Consider the following 24,624-nt stretch of genomic DNA (forward strand, 5'->3'; position numbering starts at 1 on the left):
TCTTTGTTGTGAATGACTGTCCCACGTAGGATGTCTAGCTGTATCCCTGGCTCTACACTAGATGCTTATAGCCCTTCTGCTCATGCTGCAGCAACCAAAACTGTCTCCAGATGCTGCCAAATGTTTCCTGGGGGACAAAATCATCCCCAGGGGGGAGCCACCTGCCATGGCACGAGGATACTCAAACAGACTCAAACAGCCCATAGAGAGCTCCACCTGGCAAGGAGCCAAGGCTTCTTGCCAACCACCAAGATATGACTTGTTAGGCACGTGTGTGAGACACTTTGGAAGTGGATGTACCACCACCTATCAAGCTTTCACAAGACTGCAACCACAGCTGACAACTTAATTGCAGCCACATGAGAGACTCTTACCCAGGTCCATCCAGGTAAGCTGCTCCCAGATTCCTGACCTGTGGAAATTGTGTGAGATAAGTGTTCATTGTTTAAAGTCACTAAATTGTGCAGTATCTTGTTAAGCAGTGATAGCTAATCCATCCTCCTAAGGAAGACGTATAGCCAACACATGTTAAGTGCTTCCATGATTCCAAAGCATTTTTTTTTTTACCATTACTTCATTTTGACGCCTGGAAAAATACTTGTTTCTCATTCTTTAACCATGATATATGAATGCATTTCATGAATCTCCCTCAGTTTTACTCATTTACTTTGCAGAACTAGATATCATTCCTTTTTGCTTTTTCTTTCTGTCTCTTTTAATATTTCTTCTCCCTTCTCTTTAACATTTCTAACTGAGTTTTGAAACTTTAATTTTAGATTAACTATCTAACCTTTACTTTTCATTTTCAAAATGTGCTAAAAATATACCGTATATAGTTTCTGTATATGTACTTGAAGAATGTCCTGTCAGAAGAACTTTAGCTCACGATACTAAATGAAAATTCATTCACAGAAATTCTGCAGAGTAAAATTTTCAAATGCAGAGTACATTTGAAAAGATGGAGAAGGAATACAAATGTCAAGAATAATATTTGATGAGAACAGTTATAACATGAGCCAGTATAAAATGTATGGTGTTTCAGATTCAACTTTGTTTAACCTCTTGTCCCTAGACAACTTCAAATTCCTAATAATAATGGTTATTTTGTCCTCTGGTTGCTCATTACATCTGGATGATTGCTATTATCTTTTAAAATGATTAATAGTGCTTCTACCAAGAGGCTAAAAGAAAGCATAAAGCAGTAAGACTTGATGTTAATAATCATACCAGTTCTTCTTATTAGCCTCTAAATGTAAACATTCAAAAGCTTTTAAAAATACTTTAGAGGGGATCCCTGGGTGGCTTAGCAGTTTGGTGCCTGCCTTTGGCCCAGGGCGTGATCCTGGAGTCCCGGGATCGAGTCCTGCGTCGGGGTCCCAGCATGGAGCCTGCCTTTACCTCCTCCTGTGTCTCTGCCTCACTCTCTCTCTCTCTCTCCTCTCTCTCTTTCTCTATGTCTATAATAAATAAATAAATAAATAAATAAATAAATAAATAAATAAATCTTTAAAAAAATAAAAAATAAAAAATACTTTAGAGAAATCAAAGAGTTGGTCACTCCATGTATAGAAAGAACATAATGTTTCCGTGGCACCATTTGATCAGTTCTTAGATACATAACTGAAAAGCATTTGTCATTTTAATTTCCTGTTCATTTCACTTGAAGATATGTCAAAAAAATTAATCAAGGACTACAAAAATTATCAAATGATGGAATGGATTCACACAAACACAAAATAAAGCAGGAACTCTCGGAGCAATACAGTGTTACAAAATAAACTATAAGAAAATAGAAACCACGCTGATCAGATTCTACTACCCCCTGCATTTTGTGGACGACACCTTTACTTGGACTTGGACGTACAAAATAAGCATACCAACCTCTCTGCCTGAATCTACAAAAGGAATTAATATCAAAAGGACAGCAGAACAATATAAACAACTCCAATACAAATGAGTATAAACTCTCTGTGCCCACCCCCCCATCCCACTTGGAGGCCTATTATTCACAGGGGAAAGAAAACTCATAAAAACATTAAAAGAATGAGTGAATCTTGAAAGAAAACAAACAAAATCAAATACTTCGGAAGATCCTTAGAGGGCTAAAGAAACTTCTTTTCAAAAATATCTGTGGTTCTTTAGGGATTTAAGTTTTTATAGATCCTAAGAAAAGTTTCATCTGGCTATAAGCAGATAAACCAGCTTTAGAAGGCCATCCTAGGAGAAAAAGGGCAAAAAAAAAGAGCAGGTATTATCATGCATATGTCATTTAATATTAATTCTCATTTAATTAAATAGAAACCTCATTTCCAATGCCTACATATATGCATATATAGGTTCTTTTTTTTTTTTTTTATTTATGATAGTCACAGAGAGAGAGAGAGAGAGAGGCAGAGACACAGGCAGAGGGAGAAGCAGGCTCCATGCACCGGAAGCCTGACGTGGGATTCGATCCCGGGTCTCCAGGATCGTGTCCTGGGCCAAAGGCAGGCGCCAAACCGCTGTGCCACCCAGGGATCCCCGCATATATAGGTTCTAATGGGCACAAATCCCTCATAGTCTGGTGGACCCACTATTACTATTTAATGGTAAATGACAGTTGTGACAGTTAATTGGTGTGTTGTATCTACTTGGGAGATTGAGTAAGGGTCAAGTTTTCTAAGGCATAGAACCTTGGAGAAGGATGGACACATGTATGCATGAGTGCATGTGTCCATGCACACATCGTGTAATGGATTTGAAGGTGAAGGAGACACAAAGCTACAAGTTAGGGAAGACTAAGGCAGAACCCTATTATCACTGACTAACAAACCATTATATTTCATTTTATTGCATTAGTTGTCTTCTTCAATTGTTGATTGCAAAATAATCAGAGTTTAAATAGTTTAAGAAGGCTTTATTTTTTAAGATTTTTTTTAAAGATTTTTATTTATTTATTCATGAGAAACACACACACACAGAGAAAGAGAGAGAGAGGCAGAGACACAGGCAGAGGGAGAAGCAGGCTCCATGCAGGGAGCCCGATGTGGGACTCAATCCTGGGACTTCAGGATCACACCCTGGGCCGAAGGTAGGCGATAAACCTCTGAGCCACCCAGGAGTCCCAAGAAGGCTTTATTCTTTAAAGGAATTTTTAGGGATGATCTGAGTACAGACTGAGTACAACTTTCTTGAGGGTAGGCATTAGTAAATTAAATGTTTTAATCACCTACATATGGCCTTGAATCGAAAAAACACTAAATATTAACTACTAAATCTTAATTACATGGATAGTTAGGATTAATCAATGAAAAATTCTCAATCATTTTTTCTTTTCTTTTTTTTTCATAAAGTGTTTTACCATTTTCTCATAAAGTGTTTTAATTGTCACTTTGTCTAATGAATGATAGGAACACATGTACTACCGTAACAAATCCTTCTATGTTTAAATCTCTTCAAATGAATTCTTCTCACTACTTGAATTTCACAGTTCTTCCTAGTCTTCAGAGTTTTGCTCCCTTTTCTTCTTGCTTTCCCCTGAGTTGAAGGTTTGACACCTCTAAGATGCACTGCTTTCTTGTTATAGATGTCAGTTCACAGAGCCATTGTCAGGCACCCCTGAGCAATAGGCTGCCTATTAATTTAACTTGAAACTTTACTAGGTTGCTACATCTAAACTACAACTCTTTCTACTCCATTCATTGCAGACAGAGAAAGAGGGACAGTCACTGAAGACAAAGGGTAAAAAGTCCAAGGATAAGCAAAGATAAAATTTAAATGCAAAACTTACTTCTCTCACTCCCACTTGCTTTAGCCCAGACTGATTCTCACCCTTTAGAATAAGGGCAATCCTGGTTGATTTTCCTTTCTGTATAGAATTAGAAGACTTGTCCCATTTGCCCCATCTCACTCTTTTCCCCTCAGGTGGAAGGTTTATTCTTTAATTTGTCCCAAAAGTATCTTTTAGGCTTTATTCCCAACAGTACTAGTTATTGGAAAGAAGGCATTTATATTCCAGTTGGTGAAGCAATAGACAGATACTGAATGATAAAACTGTTTAAGGCTTTGGAAGTTGCTTTGAAATTTTAATACTTGAAGAAATATCACTGTGATTAATCTAAAAGAGTGTCATGAAGGAAGTTCTTTTGAAAAAAATGTATTTCATAGAGTCTGGATTCTTTTTTGAGTCTGTATTATTTAGACCAAGGGTCTCTGTGATTGATTTACTAGCCTAGAAGAGGGATTTGGATTTTAAATCTTAAATGTTTACTTTAAACATTTTAAAAACTTTTGTAAAGTTATAATTCCCATATCCTTGGATCCTCGCATCACCTTTTCTGAAAATACAAAATGGTATCAAGGGCATGAGCTCTTTGAACATTAGGTCCCATAAAATTTGCTATTTGGGATTAGAAGATTTTTACTAGAAATAAAGACCACTTTCCTTTCTATGGACCCTCACATCACCTTTTCTGAAAATACAGAATGGTATCAAGGCCATGAGCTCTTTGAACATTAGGTCCTATAAAATTTGCTATTTGGGATTAGAAGATTTTTACTAGATATAAAGACCACTTTCCCTTCCCCAAAATATTAATCAAAAACAATTATCTTCCAATTATGATAAAGTATTTTTCCTTTCTCCTTCTCTCATAGTTAACTTATTAGAGAATAAGTAGAATAAAAGACATAATATATGTTTCATTGGATACAGGAATTATGCAACTTTTACCTGAGAACTTCTATTTATTCCAAAAGAAATGCTGATTTTGTCATGAAGAGAACTAGTTTCTCAAGAAGAAATAAATGCTTACAGTCCTGTATACTATTTGTTATATTAATGTTTGGAAGGAGTCGGTTAAGTATTACAAAACATATAAAAGTATACCGATAAGTTTAGTAGACTGTTAATACCTTTTTAAAATAATTTGAATACTTTTATATCTGTTCATCTTAATGCTGATTTTCTAGTATTATTCACTTTACTTCCTGACATCTAAATAACTTTACTAGTTACAAAGTGTCCTTATACATTTTGTCAGATTTTAGTGTCATTGATGGTGTGAGATACCATTAATCCTGCTTCACAAATTAGGAAACTGACATTAGAGATATTTAAAAATTTGCCAATGGTCATAACTTTAGTAAGCTTAGGAGTTGAATCCAAGTCACTGGAGTATAAGCCTAAGCAACTTTCCTCTACCATTTAAATGCCAACAGGGAATAATTTCTCTGAGAAATCAGACTAACAATTGAAATCTTGTCATTTCTTCTTCATTCCAAATAAATTGTTATACTCCATTATGATGGGGACCATGCGGAGCTCAATTTGGGTAATATTAGTCTGAACTCTTACAAAATATTTATGATACAAAATCATGAAATATTTTATCAAAGCAGCTACAAATAAATTCCAAATGTATTCATATATCTAAAATATATCATAAAACAGTAACTATTTGAAGTAAATGCATAAGCATCCTCAACACTATTATTTGATACCTATTTTGTTTCAACATAAAGCACATGTCCATTTACGTATATCCAAATGCTGTCCAGTCATTTAGAGAGGAACTTATATTGCAAAAAATGAAGGAGAGGATAGGAAAGACCTTTAGCCCACCTACTGGCTTGACCAAAGGCTATGAATCCATCCCAGGTTTATTTCAAATGAGTTGTGTCAAAGGTTACCCACAGGCCGTTTTATAGTGATTTATAGCCTATGCCTGCAAATCTCCTTTTATTTTAATGATAACCTCAATAGAGTCATTAAGGCATTCTTTGTCTTCATGGCAGTGACCAGGAGGGAACTGCTGTCTTTAAAGAATTTTAAGGGGTGATAACTATGTATATAGAATGTCAGTTAAGACCAGTTTTTATGATGCGCGCTGGAGGCAAAACACTTTTTTTTTCTGAACGTATTGAAGATGCTTAGCTTGATTATATATTCTGCCTATTGCTGTTACAATATTAAAGTCAAGGTATAGTCAGGCCAAAGAAAATTCAATAAAGATGAAAAGGCTTAGGATTGAGCATCAGGTAAGAGTCTGATTTTAATTATAATGATCTCAAATTTGTATTAAAGCTCTCACAGCATAATGATTCTTAAGTGTCTGTATTGAGTTAAGCATGTCATGAAGCATGAAGAATTGCAAGATTGATTTATCAGATATTCATTTAAGAAATAGGCAATTAAAATAATTAATGTGTAGTGAAACTCAGCTGTAATGCCTCATGTTTAATTTTTCCCAACCCATAACATTAAAAGAATAATACATTTCACAGACTGGGTGGCATAAAGGATTTTATATAGCAACTGTAATGATATCATTACATAAGAGTTTTGATCATATCTTCTAGATAGAATTAAGGAGAAAGAATAAGTGCATTTATTTTAGATTTGACCTTATTTTATTATTATTTTTTTTAATTTTTATTTATTTATGATAGTCACAGAGAGAGAGAGAGAGAGAGGCAGAGACACAGGCAGAGGGAGAAGCGGGCTCCATGCACCGGGAGCCTGACGTGGGATTTGATCCTGGGTCTCCAGGATCGCACCCTGGGCCAAAGGCAGACGCTAAACCACTGCGCCACCCAGGGATCCCTAGATTTGACCTTATTTTAAATGTTACTTTTGGTCATGAGATTTCCATGACCATAAAATTCATTCATTCATGCCATAAAATGAATGAACATTCTTGATTCTTGTGGTAAGGGATGAAATACACACACGTGTGTGTGTGTGTGTCTGTCTATCTGTGTCTGTGTATGTGTAGAATGTAAACTAATATATGTATAGGCGGAATATTTCTCTGCCTTTTTAAAGCTAGATTGTTGGGCGTAAAAGAGAAATGGAGAATGATAAACTTAAAAATATAAAAGAAAAAAACAAAATAATCTTTCTGCCTAAAACTTCATTTGAATTGTCAAACAATATAACCAAAGTAGCCAATATTAGTATAGGCCTGTGCCTTCCATTTCAGTATCCACTTAATTTTTTAGCATCTATAAGGGAGGCCATTCACTTGCAGAAGTATTCATACTAAACAAACCCATGATACTAATATATAAACCAGAACGCCAATTCATTAATTTATGCCCGGTCAGAATATTATTGTTTTTAAGGTAACTTTTTTCTAATCTAAGATACTTGAAAAAGGAAATTTAGCAATGAGAATCTGGCAGAAGAAAGTATATAGTGAGAGCTTCATTCAGACCATAGTAAGGACTAGTAAACTATGCTTGCTTCAACTAGAGATCTGATCCCTTCAATGATCAGAATGCCCATGTTTTCTATATCCAGTGTTTCCCAACTAGACTGACAGGATAAACAATGACAAATTTTGCTTTTAGGTTCCATAATCTTCCTGTGCACACAGCTTCTTTACATAGTACAATGACACTGTTTCATTTTTCATAGGTATGATCCTATTCTGCTCATGCTGCGTTGAGATTATCCTCCGATGATTCAAGCTACTGACCTTTGATACTTCCACCTAAGGGGCCCCAAACTCAGTCACACATCTGAACATAATATCTTGGTTTACTTCCACAGATGTTTTGCTATGTGTTTGTTTATTCTTTTAACAGAGCTAGAGCAACAGTTACAGGTCAGATATTGTGCTTGGTGCTAAGCATGAATAAGAGATAGTCTCTACACTGAAGAGACTCAGAATCATACAAGGGAAGACAATTATAATCAAGTGTTATAAGGGTGCTGAGATACAAACCAAGGAGTATATATCCATGTAGCAAGGTCACATATGATGGTATATTCAATTCTACATAGAGCTGATAGCTGAGATAGATCTTACGAGTAGGCTCAAGGCAAGAGGAAACAGTGGAATGAAGAGGGCAAAAGAACTCCAGAGAGCTAGAGTGGCACAAACACAGGCAAAAAACAAAAAACAAAACAAACAAACAAAAAAAAAAAACGTGAAACAACATGATACAGGAGGAAGTGACTTCATATGGAGCACAAAACTCCTGGGATTGGGAGAAAGGCAGAAGTAAAAAATCAGGTGAATGAGGTGAGTGGGGCTGGAACACAGAATCCCAAGGTTAGACTTCATCCCTTAGAGAGTCTTCCTTACATTTTTATTCTTCTTAACTACACTCCCTATGTTCTAGACGTGCATTACAGACCTTATTTCTTTAAAATTGAGATGAAACCCAACACTCTGTTCTTTCACTCGTATATGCCTTGTATTGGCTGTTTCATTTCCTTCAAAAACCTTCTAAATGGCATATCCTTTGGAAGAAGTGTCCTCATTCTCCGATTACTCCAAGGTTGTGCTGGGAACTTTTCCCCTTACCTCTATATTATTCTTTGACTAGTACTCAGTCCATAGAATTTATTTGTTAGTTTGTTCATCTTCCCCACTACACTGTACTGGGTGTTAATTATTGTTCTTTTTTGGTTCTACCATACTCTCTAGCATATTATAGGTGTTCAAAAAGTTTCCTGAATAAACCTTAGTAAAAAATGTTCTTAGTAAAAAAAGCGATTCTAGAAACCTCAGCTATGACTAACATAATCATTATGCAGTTTTTTAAAAAATTATATAAGCCAGTGAAGAAACATATAGTTTTGTTTCAGGCAAAATGTAAGGTCTATGGCTTGGAAATGTCTTTTTCCAAATGTCCAAAGGAAGATATTCTCATTCTTCTTTTTCCAGTAGAAGATATATCATGTAAACTAAATTGTATTTTATTAACTGTGGATATTAGGTAGATCTTGTTTTTAAAAATAGGATTTCAGTGCACTTTGAAATAATATTTCAAAACCTTTCTTAAATATTTCTTTTTATCTTATTAAATTTCCAGCATTTTATATATGTCCAGAATTCTAGAAAATAATATGGTTACACCAAAGGCCCAGTAGTTCACCTGACAAGAGCTAAAAAAAGTTATTTCTGGATTAAAAAATACATAGACACATTCTCTTAGATCATGTGGTATTAATAACTTAACTGCAAAAATAGATATATAGTGAAAACTACATCACAAACAGTGATAGCTATGGTTTAAATTTGTATTATTGACATCGAGCTGTGTAACATAAACATGTAACCGAGTAAACATTTATTGAGCGCATATTATGGGCCAGCCACTTAAAATTCAAAGGATGAAGGAAGTGTATCTAATATGATCAATCTTATGAAATTGATTTTTTCTCATAATATTATGAGAAAATTCTAATAATTTTATAGCAAGTCCATAAATTATAGTCCCAGATATAAAAAAACAGAATTGTAGCTCAGTAAAACTCTAGGAAAACTAATGGAAAAAAAACCAAGCAACTCCCCCTCAAATTACCCAGTGATTTTCTTAAAATTAGATCCGAATTGCCATTTTCTTAAATGACAGCACTATTTGCATGAAAACTGGCACTAAAAATTCCATCAGTTGACCCAAAATTCTTGTCTTGCCCTATATTTATATAGGATTGACCTGAATATTGAGCTCCTGCTGACTTAAAATGAAACTTTGATCCTCAAAAGAGTTACATGGAAAAGTATAGAAAACACAAATCTGTACCTATTTAAGGACATTCCTATTGCTGTCATGATGCTTTTATACATACTTCACAACAGAATATTTTTCTTATGTTATTTTAAGTGCTACTGGAAATAACACAAGAGAAAATTTTCTGCAGTATTTCATCCTTTCTATTTTTGGTTTCAATTTCTTGTTCTCCTATTTATGAAATATCTACACTGCCAAAAGTCATCAAAATCATACAATAAACCATAACAGCTCAAATTATATAATGAACTAAAAAATAAAATTCCTTGGTTATTGAAAGGCCCAATTTAAATGAAAGTCACATACAGAATCTCAGTACTGATCATTGGTCTTGCAAAGGACTACACCAGAGTTTTAATGAAAAAATATTTTGTGGTTTTACAAAAATGTAGGGTTCTTAGTATTTTCTGGTATTGGCAAACAATTTGGGGGAAAATGAATTTTTTATCAATTTGAATATACATTTTTCCCTTCATATTATCTTGGTATTGTAAAACTTGTAAAATGAAAATTGTGGTCTTTATTTTTTTCTAAATTTAGAGATCTTATCTTTCTCCTTTTGAAAAACAGAAGTCATAAAGAGTATGTTTTTTAACTGTTGAGTTCTGAAAACGTTACTCAACGGAATCAGCTAGTCTGTAGTTAGAAGTCAAGTGCTGAAAACTGTGGGATATTACAACTGTAAGTCATACAGCTCATAAGGAGGGGTGTGTAATTCTAAGAAGCATCTAATTATATTATCTACAAGGAGGTCCAGGACTAGAAAGGGGCACATTCTTCCCATGAGAACTTTAGAACACCTTAGGTTTTAGGTTAAGAGAAGCTGCTAGCTTTTTGTAATATTTAGACACTTGCATTTGTAGGCATGCTCCTTTCTAAGCAGCACTGTGTTAGACAAGTTCTTAGCAATACTCAATACTCTGAGCCAGAAAGAATACATTTTTCAAATTTAATATTTCTAAGATTAAATTTTCAGTGAGAAAAAATCTTACTCAATATAGAAAAAAAAATTCAAACATATTTTCAAGTAAAAAAGAGCCATAAAATTATTTCCTAGGTCCAAAAAAGAGCTATTCTCTATTTTGAATGCTATTCTGTGTCTCCTACGTTCTCAAACTTTAAGATATGCAAGGTAATGAATACAAGCTTATGAATTCCTGATCATGTTAAACAGCCCCTAAACAAAAATTTACGGTCAATGTGAATTATACCACTCACTGTGTATCTGTTGAGGACATTTCTTTTCATATTTAATACTAATCAATGCATACAATCTCTGGTCTTTGTTTAAAAAGTTGTAATTAAGAATGACTACGTTTTTATGGCTGATTATTGCCAGTAGAGAGAAACTATATAAATGATGATGGAGAATTTCATTATCTTATAACTTTTTGGATTGATTCTGGATTAAAATAGTATCTATTTCTTAATAGATACAATTAAGGCTGCTTTCATATCATAAGTTCATGAAAAAAGGGGAACATAGGTGTAAATAAAAAGGAATCACACTTCATAGAATATAATACAATAATATAGTATTAGTGGAACTTTGTATATAAACTATCAGTAAAATAAATAGAATTCTAAGTGAATTATTATGTACATGCTTAAATAGACCATAATTTTTACTAATTTTTCCCTGATTATTTATTTATTTATTTATTTATTTATTTATTTATTTTCCCCTGATTTTTTTAAAGCTAGCTAAAGGTCTGTTGCATTTGGCAGATCTGTTGAAATCACACGGATTTATAATTTTGGGGGTAAAAATTTTTAAAAAGTAAAAAATATCAAAAGCAAAAATCAGATTAATTAGAAATTAGGGTCTGTTTTCCTATGTGGTTTATTAATCTGATCAAAAGAAGATAAGTAAAATAAGAGTTCTAAAACTCTTATCATCACCAGCAAATAGTAATTTTTACTTTTAAGGTGACTAAATTTGAATTAGTGCTCATGTGTTAGTGTGAATATCAAAATATCACTCCCGAAATGCAACCTTGTAATTTGCTTCATACAGGTAGTGACAGGCACTATGAAGAGTGTGTATTTTCTTGTATTGCTAATGAAAAAACCCTGATAAAGTAAGTGAATCTGAAGAAAACCCAGGAAATATTTTAGGTTAAATCTACACTGCTGGCACTTACTTGCTGCCTTTAATAGGCTATATATAATTCTCTTCCCACCCATATTCCTCACTACATACCTCACTGTATACTCTGTGCAACATGAGCACAGAGCTCTACACTATGTGCCAGCATCTTCAGGTCCTAGGACTGTGACTGACACATCACAGGCAATTAATAGACATTTGTCAAATTAAAGGATCTTGACTTTCCAGTGGCAAGGTCCAATATATGTCATGAAGGTCAGATTCCACCATATTTCTAGAGAACTATTGTAGAGATACCTAACTATTAATACTTAAACTATTAATTGGCCCAAGGGTAAGAGAAAACAAAATTTCTTATGCCTCAAAAACATAATACCCTAAGAAAGAAATACAGTGAGTAGGAAATTAAAATTTGCAGATTAATAAATGGTATGGCAAATGGAAAACCTATTATTTCTCTCTAAATTGAATGCAGTTAGAATATAGTATAAATTCTTTAACATGAAAAAGTCCTACATGATCTGGTCTTTCTCATTCTCAACCCCATTTCTTATTATTTTCCCTCATGGTAACTGCATTCTAGCTACTCCAACCTATTTTCTAAGCCCTGAATTTATCAGCCTCACTCACATATTAGAGTCTTTGCAATTGCTGTTCCTCCTATTCGGATTAGCTTTTCCCCAGACCTTTGCAGGTACTTTCCTTTTCGTGATTTAGGTCTCAGACAGGATTTCCTTTATATCTCTGTCTTCAGAAGATTTCCTTGCATATCCCCAGGAATTTTATCTTTTACTATGTTTTATTTTCTTCATAGCACTTACCGATATATGAAATTATCTATTTGTTTAATTGCCCACAGTTTGTCTCTTCCTTTTATTCTGCACGATCTTAAGAGGACAAACTGTTTTGTTCATAGCTATAGGAGCTGTAGTTCTACTGCCTTGAATTTAACTTGACACACGATAGGCATGAATTAATACTTGTTGAATCAGTGAATGATAGATGTAAAGCATAGGGTGCTATAAAATGCTGAAAAGGAACAGTCTTTTGAAGAATGAGAAAAGAACAGAGCTAAGAGATAGGAAACACTTTTGTGCGATACTGTTTGGGCTCCTGATTAAACCAGGCCTGAAGTCAGAATAATTTTTCTTTTTAATATGAGTGAATACATTTCCTTTTTGCTTGATCCTGTTTGGGTTGGGTTTTCTATTACTTGCAGCTGAAAGAGTACTAACAAATACAATTGTCATTCAATGAAACCACAGGCTGAAATCCTGGAAGGCTGATTACAATTCTATTTAAATAAGAATATTGTGACAATAAGAGTTATTCTGAATAAAATAATGCCACCTCATGGAGTGGTGGCAAAGTGACCTCGGTGAGGCGATTATTGTGTTCTGAATTGAGTACCTTCCGAGTTTCCTTTTTTCTTAAGTTTCTACACGTCTCTAAATAAAAAGTCTAATACATTTTGTTAAATAAATGACACTTTTGAATACTTTGGGTTTTGAACTTGTCTTTAGTTTAGAATGGTACATCTCTTAAATTTTTTTGACTCTTCATCTACATCTAATTACTGTGTTTTCTTTCCCCTCTCCATTTTGTAATGTTTAAAAATATTGTAGAATGCTTTGTCCCCTCTAAAGAAAAATATATTGAACAAATATAATTAATGAATATGTATTTATACTATTTTCCATCAATCTAAATATGAATTGATATTTGTTGTCATTTTAAAAACATATCTATACTTTGGTGCATCTCTGTGAGACAGACCATTAAAATTCCTCCTATTTATGAATAAGAAAGTTGTGTAAACAGATATATTTGATTAAAGAAGGAATCAAATCTGAGGCCAGAGGAGTCCTGTATGGTTTCTCTTCTCAATTCTCCAAACAGTTCCAGTACACGTATGGCCTAGAGGGATGGAAAGGGGTCAATAATCAGCTCAAATGAGGCACTGATCATTTACTTAGGATAGAAAAATAAAGAATCTGAGCTGATTTGAAGTGCATTTTAGGAAGTTGAAATCATAAATGCTTTCCCCAAAAGAAAGGTAACTACAGAAGTGTGTCTTTGCTTTCTCAGTCTCTGACATAGTAATGACTTATCCTTTCTAGCCATGATGTTCACTGAGGTTGAACCAGATCCTCCTCTTACACAGAGGCATCCTTTCATATTGCTGTTTTTCCTTTCTATATATATTATCTAGGTTTTAAATGCCTGGTTTTAAAATTAAAATGCCTTAATCACAGTTTTTTGGATGGTGAATCTTCTTTGGCTTGGATCTATTTCAGAGGGCAAATTTCATTTAGAAACCGTGATTCTGTGGATCTTCCTGTGTCTGCACATGCTCAACATCCCCTCACTTTCCCAATGGTTTGCATTATTAAAAAGCTTTGACATGGTTCCTCAGAGCTGGCTGCTGTGTTCAAGACAGGTTCCTGTCAAAACAAACTCAGTATACTGGGGAACAGAGGCCAGGTCAGTTGAATTCAAAGAAAGTTATCTAAATCCCTCTGTATATTTTGCCTTAAAAAAAATGATTATGACTAGTCTATCTCTTTTTAAAATAATTTTTACTGTCTTTATGTTACAAATGTGACCAACCCCTCTTTCTCTGAGTCATAAGAATATATCACCAAATGACCTACTTGGACATTTAATATCACTGTGCTCAGAAAAGCCTCTGTTTAAGTACCTAGCTGTTTGAGATTTCTGTCAACTGAATACAGATGAATAAGGAAGGAGGAGGCTCATCACAGGGGTTCTGCTGATAACACTTCATTTAACATATTTCAGTTTAGCAACATGGAACTGCAAAAAGAAAACTATTTTATTTAAAATGACAGGACCACTATGTTATATTCACTGTACATAAGTCCCACCCAGGAAGTGATGATAATGGGTACATTTCCAGTTTAACTCTATAGAGTGATTCTTCTCAAATGAATTCACTTCTTGAGTGTGACACATCCATATCACATCTCAAAGGCTCACAAAATTGTTATTTCACAGGTATTGACATACCGGAGAGAGAGGGGTGTTCAACAGTTATTCAACAAAGCAGCTCTACAGAGCAAGGTTATCAGGGAGCTTCTAGCATTTAATTGACATGCCAGACAGTGTTTAAAGCATAAGAATAAGGGATCCCTGGGTGGCTCAGCGGTTTAGCGCCACCTTCAGCTCAGGACCTGATTTTGGAGTCCCGGGATCGAGTTCCGCATCACACACACTCCCTGCATGGAGCCTGCTTCTCCCTCTGCCTGTGTCTCCGCCTCTTTCTCTCTCTCTCTCTTTCTCTCTGTCTGTCTCTCATGAATAAATAAATAAAATATTTTTAAAAAAGCATAAGAATAGAAAATGGGCACTTTGAATGTGGTTATAATTAGCTAGGGCTAACATCCCCTTCTGTTCTGAAGTTTTAGGAAAAAAATGAAATCTGGAAAAAGTACCAAGTCCAACAGTTTCACAATGGATCAGTGATTTTATTTCATTTTACGTTTGTAGATGAAAGGTAGTTTCTCTTTTATTAATTATATTTAAGCACTCTGGATTACTTAGAGATACCACACTGAGGCCAATTCCAGCCTGGTGTAGTCAATAATGATTATTTGCGATCTTGATCTGAAGAGGTCTAAGATTAAGTCAAATACTAGTATTCTAGGAACTTGCACATGTTGGAAATTACGTCTCTAGCAACTACTACTCCTCAAAATTTTTCATGGCCAGATAAAAATGCTGAAGTTACAGCTATATTGAACAGTGCTCTTCAAACTTTTCATCATGGAAGTATTCCCGTGAAGGCCTTAGCACTTTCTGAGCCATTTAAAACTTATGAAATCACTTTGATTTCTTGTGCTTTATCTTTAAAGATTTTTTTGTCATATAGTTTGTGTTGGTGATGGTTCAATTGTAGTTACACTACATGTATACTTGTACTCAGCCTTTCCCCTCAGTTGGCATTACAGAACACTATCTCAAAGTTAGCAAAAAGCTTTATTTCCCAAATCTCCTGTTAGAACTAATTTTCAATTAAGATGAATCATGATTACCTTCTGATTTCTCATACTCCCAACATAATGCTAAATAATCTTGTATGGGACGCAGGTTGTGACTCATAGTATTAAGCTACAAAATTCTACCCTGCAGATAAGTGTGTACTGATGTAATGCTTATTCGATAGCATGAAACTATGTGATTGGTAGTGTTACAGCAGAAAATAGGTGCCCTAATAAGAGTCATTGACAAGTCAGACACTATTAACACAAGCAGCTAGTCACCAAATCAGAAAAGATCTTCATTACTACACATGCGAAACGAGATCAGATAACAATATAGTTCCTCTTCTTGCTTCTGAACTTGAAGCAATATTTAAGAGGATGTTGCATCTGAAAGAATCTGATTGTTGTGTCTGATCAGCTGGCTAGGGCTGTTTCTGGCTTGTTGGAAAATATTTCTTTCCCTTGTCATAACTCCCAGGTGCTACTGCTGAGCAAACGGGAACATCACTTGCTATAAGTATTTGAAAAGAACAAAAAAGAATTGATCTGGACAATCTATGTGCTCCTGTCACTGATAGAGATAAAATTGTGACTGAGGAGTAGGACAAGGGTCATAGTAAAGGTAAAAAAAAAAAGCACCTAAGAATTCTCTCGTCATCAGATTTTCAAACTAACTACTCTTGGCTTTGTAGGCAATATACAAGTTTTCATCAAATACCAAGAGACATTTAATAGTATTTACAAGATGCTCTTATAATTTTCCCAAGAGGAGGCTACTTTCACAATGGCAAATCACTTAAAATGTAAAGTTCAGATAGTCAGCACATCTGTGACATATATGAGAAAATCTTGGTAACATGGGATTATAAATCTATTCATTACCAATAGTTGTGTGAGTGGTGTTTGAAATTAAGTAAAAATATTCTTCCTCCTAAGATTACTATTTTAGGGCTGACATTGATTATACTATTTTTAAAAGAAATAATGTATTCTCACAAAACAAGTTTATCAAGTTTCACTGCTATCACAAAGGAAGGCTATATAGGTTTTTAAAAGACTGCAACAAATAATTCAGAAAGTCATTTAAATAAGGAAATAGGCTGGTGCAAAACTGAAAGTCACTAATACATTAATCCATCTTGTGGCAAAATGCTAAACTATAAACAAATAAATTTAAGCACTTGTTGAGTAATTTAGACAGAATCAGAGGAGCAATTCTGTATATGAGACTCAAAGATCAATATGGCGCAACAGTACTTTAACTGAATAATTTTCCTTAATATGAGAGGCAGAAGTATTTCTTATATTTCCTTTAAATAAGATCTCTTATACACAAAAGTTCAGGATTTCATACTTTCATTCAAAGTTATTTACTAATGTTTAGCAAGAAACTAGCTGTGAGGACACACATGAGCTAAGAGAATATCTCTGAAGGGTGAAATATTTTTCTTTATGTTGGTTACTGAAAAGAATGGTCCTGGAGTAGAATGTGGAGGGGAAAAAAACCCAATTTTTAAAGACACATCTGTACATTTATTAAAAAGGACTTTATGTAACACCTGAAAAATTTAAAAAATCTGCCAGTGACCTTAATTTATTAATTGTTGGCAAAATAGATTTTTGGCTTTTGCCTAATAAAATCAAGGCATTAAAAAAAGAAAGATTAACCAATGACAATATGTCAGGCATTAACAAAAACATTTCACAAGCAGTAAGTTCAAGGACATAAAACTCAACAAGGCATGCTACCCATATTCTCCAATGCAGATTTTGAAGAGACCAGATTTCTTTTTGTGTTTTCATATTTACAGAACACAATTTCTGTTTGCAGTTTTTAGAGATTCATTGTGAACCCTCTAAAGGTTTCTTTATCATTTAATATTATAAATAATTACGTTCCTAGGCGGCAGTTCAAAGCTCAGTACAGCACTCATACAACACCACCGGCAGGTCAGGTGACCTTTCTCCAATTCTCCTCTCTCTGGTGCTGAGGACAGACAAAGTGATATGTCTGTCATACGCCATTACCATTAGAACAGAATCTTGTTCTTTTATTACAACTGAACTCCGCCAGATTTCTCAGCAGGAATGCTAAGTGAAATCAATGTCTTGGATTTCCAGGCTGAGCTTGGAGGTCACAGCCACTCTATCATTTCTCAGCATTATCCTTTCTCGTGCGCGCACACACTCCCCAAGCCTCCAACTGGCACACAGCAGATTGAAAACAGCATGCATCAGAGGACTCATGCTGTACAATTTTACAGTCTTTTGGAGCCCCCTCCTTTTGATTCCCCCCTTCCATTTTTTGCAAATTGCAAATAAGTTTTGTTTGTGTCCTTCTCTAGAGTTGTGAGGCAAAGGCAAAGGCACACCTGGGAAGAAGGGCAGGCAATAAAACCCAGAGAATACGGTTGATTTTTGACAGCTGCCAATAAGATCATTTTCCTTACATCATCATTTAGATGTGGCTGACAATTCCATTGTTCCAAACAATAAATATATCTTAAACGTAAACTGTCAGTTTGGTTTATGCCAGGTAGGTATGCCATCACACAAAGCCCATCAATAAAATAATTCTGTTTCATAGTAAAACAGACAAGAGAATTCACCAATAAAACACACAGAAAATAGCCTAGGACACTAAGAATTAATTGTTTAAAAATATAAATATAGTGATAAATGATAGCTATTTCATATAAGTAAAATAGCTTTGTGAAGTAAAAATGTTTATAATGCCATATATATGTCAGTTTCAGGTTATAAGAAACTAAATTCATGTTTTGAAATGGGTCCTCCTTATTTACTGTTGGTTTTATCTTTTTGGCCATGTTATTCATTAAAATGACAGTAATATTTATTGGTCTATTTTTGATGTACTAAATTTTACTGCTGAGCCAAAACAAAATCACATTTAAAACATCTTTTCTGACAATGAGTGGTTGTAGACAGTATGCTAGAGCACTCTGAGCAAAGAAGGGAGATATTTTTATCAGATCATGTTATTATCTAAAAAGAGACACTTTATTGTTGGTTAGACTTTTTATGCATTTTACTGAATTGCAAGTGGGAAGAAACACAACATCTATAGTTTTCTTAAACTTTACATGACAGAAAATTCATAAGGGCTAATTTCCAAAAAGTTACTGAATTTTAAAGATAGACTATAAAAACTTATAAACTTACATATAATAGACATAGAAACATAATTCACTTTTACACTAGTACCAAAAAGTGGAGGTATATGAAACTATAGAAAATGGAAGATTATCACTGAGGTAACATGTCTGCTTTGCACCTATTCTATAAGATTCTAGGCATGTCTAGAGCCACAGACCCTATAAAGCAGTGTGCCAGTCTTGGCCACGCTAACCTTCACTCACTTGTGCATTTGCCATATTTACCTAGGAAAAGTATCACTGTAGCAACTGCTCAGTAAACATTTGAATGGATGAATGAATGAATGAATGAATGAATAGACCCATAAATGCGTGAGGCTGATTGAAGCAAAAACTTCATGATTATTTGAGTTAGAAATTTGGAGGGAAGATGCTAATGATAAAAAGTTACTTGAGAGGTATGGAAAAAAAAAACTCTATTAGTCATTTACAAGTGAAGTCTATACTCTAAAATCACAAAATGAAATGTCCTAATGCAAAGATCATTATGAAACATGATAAATCAAGGGAAAAAAATCCAGAGAATAATTCCTCACAGAATTATCTGTGTGTGACAGTGACTATGCTGCTATAGCTATTTACTTTACTCAAAATTAGCCCTTACATGCAATACATTAAAACTGCTGGTCTGTGAAGACCCCAAAATATCACTGCTTTAAAATTAAATTTTACTAGACAAATGTTATAATTATTGCCAAGTTTTAAAAGCTACGTTCTACTGTGATAATAATGAAAAGTAGACTGGATCTTCACTGTACGTTAAGCACAGAACATGCAAGGTCCATTACACAACTGAAATTAATCTTAAAAGATGTGTTTGTACACACCTTCCTAATGTCCCAGCAGTGGGTACAATAATTTGAACTATATATTTGCACATACTCTTGCTGAAGCATGGTATAAGTTCTTTGTCCAGGTTAAGTTGTACTTTCAAATGTATTTACCTCTTAATAATATGGAAAAGGCCCCAAGAGTTTTGGGGAGGTAGAAGCTGGAGTACACTTTCCCAATTCACCCTCTGAATTAATATACTAATGGTGAAAGGCATCTACAGGGTACTAGAATAGGATTAAAAAGGAATTCTTGGGAGGTTTTTTTTCTCTTTTTTTTTAAATTTTTTTCTCTCTCTATCTCTTTCAATTGTTAAGACTATACTTTTAACCTTGTTACTCTTAAGATATTTCCAATATGGCATTTGAGAAAGGGAGAATAGAAACAATTTTCTAGGTTATTCAGTAAAAGATGAAACGTTATTTTGAGGGTAAATTAAATACATCAGTTTTCTACTTAATATTTTCTAATAGAAATAAATATGTGTTGGCATTTCCGAGTAATTGCAGGGGAAAATACTTTATGGTTACTCTCCTGTCTTCTTTCACAGAGAGTTTAATATATTCATATATCATTTTCTAAGATCTTAAGATCTTACACAAAACATTTGAAATTAAAATTTTACTTCTTCCCTCTTCCAATACGAAGAATAAATCATTTGAATAATCTCCCTGCCAATTCTTTTCCATGTTCTCTCAAGAAATGTTTCCTTAGGGTGCCTGGGTAGCTAGTTGGTTAAGCGGCTGACTCAATTTCATCTCAGGTCTTGCGATCTAGCCCAGTGTAGGGCTCCATACTCAGCAGGGACTCTGCCTGAGGATTCTCTCTCTCTCTGCTCCTTCCCCCCACTAGTCCTCTCTTTCTCCCTCTAAGGTATAAATAGATAAATCTTTAAAGCCCAGAGAGTTGGTCTTTAAAAAAAAAAAAAAAATTTCTCTTTGCTCCCAAAAGTAATTCTATTTCTAAATAATCTTACTTCTAACCCTATAATTATCTTTATTTATCGTGAGAATCTCATTGGATGAATGATATATCTGAAATTATATCCATATTGCTCAGCATTATAAAATTTATTGATATTTAAATAAATATTTTTTGGATGCCCTGTCTGTACTCAGATTATAAGGTATATTTCAGTTGCCCCTGTTTTTGGGAAACCATTCCCAGAATCTCTCATTAGAGGTAACTAACATCTTTGTCTTAATGACTTCCAATGAACTTTATCTGTAACTCTCTGAGACTTTGTATCATAGAACATGGGTATCTATTTTATAACACTTTAAGCTACCTGAGCACAGCATATATCTATCTTATAAATCTTTGTATCACTCACATTTCCTACTATAGCTATCCATGCATGCTTGTTGAATAAATGAATGACTAAATGTACGTGTGTTACTGATCCTTATTAATCTTACTAGACTCTTATCTCCTTGAAGACCCAGAGGTCAATCCTGTAGCTGGCACATAATAGATATTCAATAAATGTCACTGAATGAAAAGGAAAACTCTAAATGGCAAGACAGCTTCTTCAAAAGGGTACCTTGCTTTTGGGTGGTGGGCTGTTTGTGCTCTTGTCTGTGTGAATGCTGGTAGGAGATACAGCAGCACCGAGGTTGCCTTGGGGTATGCCTGGGAGCTTCCCTCCTGGAGATACCTGCATTGCAGCTAGCTGGGCAGCATATAACTGCTACAAGAAAAAAAGGGAGAGAGAAGGAAAGAGAGATAAAAGACTGTCAGTAATAAAATAAATGCACCTCTCAGAAAGTACCTATATTCAGAGGTCGTAGTTCTTCTGAGTCTTCTTGTTTACTGCCCTGGAACATTTTAAAAAAAGAAGTTATCACCTTAACTTTCATGACTTCCTTCTCTGGGGAGAAATGACAGATACCAAATAGAAGGGATTCTAGCTTCAGGATGTCCAGGGACTCAAAACAAATAACAGTCATTCATATTTAGTCTTTCCTAATGTCTAGAGAAAATAAGTCTATCATATTATTTGGTCAAGACTTCTTTTTGCTCTATTTTAAAATGTTCACAGTGCATTAGAAAAGAACACAGCCTCATATGCAAAGTAATTTTCTTACTATCCATATCAGTTTAAGTCTGGTATACCTCCTTTTTTTTTTTTTTTGACTTGTTGCAATAGACACCTGTAACAATTTTTTTCCTAATCATACAAATACACAAAAAGCCATTGAGAGGGCATGAAAGGAGAGTATCTGAAGAACATTATCTGGTGAGTCTACCTACATTGAAAAAATTAACTGGATGCTTGCCAGAAGTCCACTTTACGTCATGGTATATAAACACAGACAAACCCGAAATCATCTTGAGGATTAGGGTTTTAAGAATACTGTCTGAAACATGCACTCTTCCACTAAGCCACCACACAGTAATTTTTATTAAATAACCAGTAAAAAATTCTTCAACAAATCAATTTAATAACAAAAGAGAATGTCACTTTGATAATAATTGCCATATGATATGGTATCTTAAAACAAGGAGGTTACTTTAGATTCCAATAGTCACCTTAAATGTTTCGATCAATTCTCTTTTCTTCACCAGTCAGTAGTTTGTGAAAATTTTAGGGTTTGGATGGAAAAGAAATTATTAGCATGTATGCATGCGTCTGCACACACACACACATGCACATGTATGTGTGTATGCAAGCTAGAATTTCTGTAATAAAATGACTGATACTAAAGAAAAAAGCCCTCAGAGAAAAGTACTGTGACATAGCTTATCCTGATTTTTCTCTGAAAGAAATTTCAAATGGTACAACTGCTCAGGATAAGCCAGAGACCCTGATAAGTGGGGTCTCTCTAGAAATGAAATATTGAAAACTGAAGACAGGCATATATTTACATGAAAATACACACACATTGTTCATAGTTTCCAGATATTGTGGTTTAAATGAAACAGATCATTAAAATTATTGATAAAAATTGTTTTTTATGACAACTAACACAAGATATATTCCAGACAAAGGAAACCAGAAGAGTATATTTGTACTATCAGTAATGAGTGTTCCTTCTCCCCAAGTTTGTGTGTATTTTTTATTTCAGTCTTTGAAACAGAAAAATAGGATTTAATTCATATGCCTTAGATTTCATAAAAAAGAGTAAAAGGACATGACGTCAAATACAATGACTGACAGTTTATCATTTTTTCAAGTATCAGAATTAATCCATTTCCCACACTTGTGTTAAAAACCTTTGCATTGTTTTCTACAATTCAAAAAAAAGTAGTATTTTCTGTCTTCATCCTAAGCTGTTGATGAAGTTATTAAGAAAATAACCAATATTCCAAGATACCACTCTGTAAATTAAAATTTTATCCAGTAAAATACATGTACTGAATAACATTTACTGAACTAAAAATATTATTAAAAATAGTCTGAAGTAATATCACATATTATAAATTTCATATTGTATTATATATTATCTCCTTGTCTTTAAAAATTATTCTAGTGGGTATTATACCTAGAAGCTAATAATCCATATTACTGGTTTAGTATACATATAATATAAGATTGTTTCATAATTACTGAAGATTGACCTGAGATACTTTAATATCTGTAGGTAAAAAGAAAAATGTGGACAAAATAATTATTCAAAATTTTGATTATTAAAGAATTATTAATTCTTTCATAATTTGAAAAAATATTGCCGCTATGTGTTAATTAGATAATTAAATAGACTAGTCACTTATAAAAAGTGATTCAATGCTTAAAAATAAATCTCTACAGACAGAATCACAACTTCCAAAGTAGTATAAGAACTACTATTGAAATACAAGTATAAGCATACTCTGAAATACTTTATTGAATTTGAAGGTTGCAGATGACATATATTTGGAATAAAAAATAACATGCACATCCTTTCCTCATTAAAATAAATGCATTATTTTTATCTTTTTAATTATGAAATTAAGGTTTATCCTCATTAAACTGTCCTGAGAGATGCTTTTGAGTAAAAAAAAAAAAACTAAATTTGTAAAATAGATGGACCCATTTAAACATTTTTACGAGAACAGGATGGTATCATACATTTTACTGGTACTTTTATAGACTATAGAAATTTAAAGTAATTTATGATGAAAATGTCACAAGCATATAAAATCTACAAGAGTATGGTTAACATTAGGTAGCTCTTCATTCCTCTCAATCTTCCATATCCTTTTCCTCATATTTGGCTTTCTCCTGCTTCACCAAGGCTTGAAAGTAGGAAATATCTATTTCTAATAAGTTTTATTTTGTGTAAAATATATGTGCTCCTTAAATTTACATTATATTACAGGAAGCATTAAAAAAGCCCGATCTTAGAAAATCTAACACACTTCAAGTCTGCACAGGTAAAATAAACCAGAAATTTTAATACTTCTGGGTCCTAATTTGACCTAATACACAAGTTAAAAGGAAATTTAAGTAGTTTTAAAGAAGCAACTTACCAAAAAGAAAAAAAAATGCCGCTGTGACTTACTTAAATTTAATCTTTCAAAAAATTAAGTTCATTTATCCATATATGTGTGTGCTGACTAATTTTAAAAGAAGGGAATCAAGAGATGACTAATATTTTATTTCATTTATTACATGCTCTTAAAGCAAATCAAGAGTAACAGTAGCTCTTTGTATTGAGTGAGAGCAACAATCACAGAACCACTGGTTGATCTTGTTGAGAGGGAAGGGTCAGTGGAATGTAGTGGCATTGGAAGGCCACCTGAAGTAAAAAAACATCCTGTGAACCATATAACCCATTTCCATATTATAGATACACCTATAATTTGTGTGTATATGTAGCTTAAGTATACAAAGTTTTTAGGCAAAAATCGGGTTAACATTTTTCTTTAAAAGACTGTAGATAAATCGAGAGTTAAATATAAAATGCATCATGATAAATGTACTTTCATGAAAAAATTAAGTTGTTCTAAACATCAAAAACAAATTGGGAGATCCAAAACATAAAAAGCTAAGGCTTAAAGAGAGCACTCACTT

General features: G+C 33.8%; 1 protein-coding gene across 13 annotated transcripts in view; it reads right to left on the reverse strand.

The window, feature by feature from the left end:
* Positions 1 to 24,624, reverse strand: part of SOX5 (SRY-box transcription factor 5) — a 999,299-nt gene that overhangs the window by 49,204 nt on the left and 925,471 nt on the right. For all 13 annotated transcript variants that reach the window (XM_055318826.1, XM_055318829.1, XM_055318827.1 and 10 more), the window contains one exon: positions 21,172 to 21,318. In XM_055318826.1, the coding sequence (XP_055174801.1) occupies positions 21,172 to 21,318 (147 nt within the window). The remainder of the gene's footprint in view (positions 1 to 21,171; positions 21,319 to 24,624) is intronic.

The sequence above is a fragment of the Nyctereutes procyonoides genome, unplaced genomic scaffold (genome assembly GCF_905146905.1).
Source record: "Nyctereutes procyonoides isolate TBG_1078 unplaced genomic scaffold, NYPRO_anot_genome, whole genome shotgun sequence".
NCBI classification, from domain to species: Eukaryota; Metazoa; Chordata; class Mammalia; order Carnivora; family Canidae; genus Nyctereutes; species Nyctereutes procyonoides.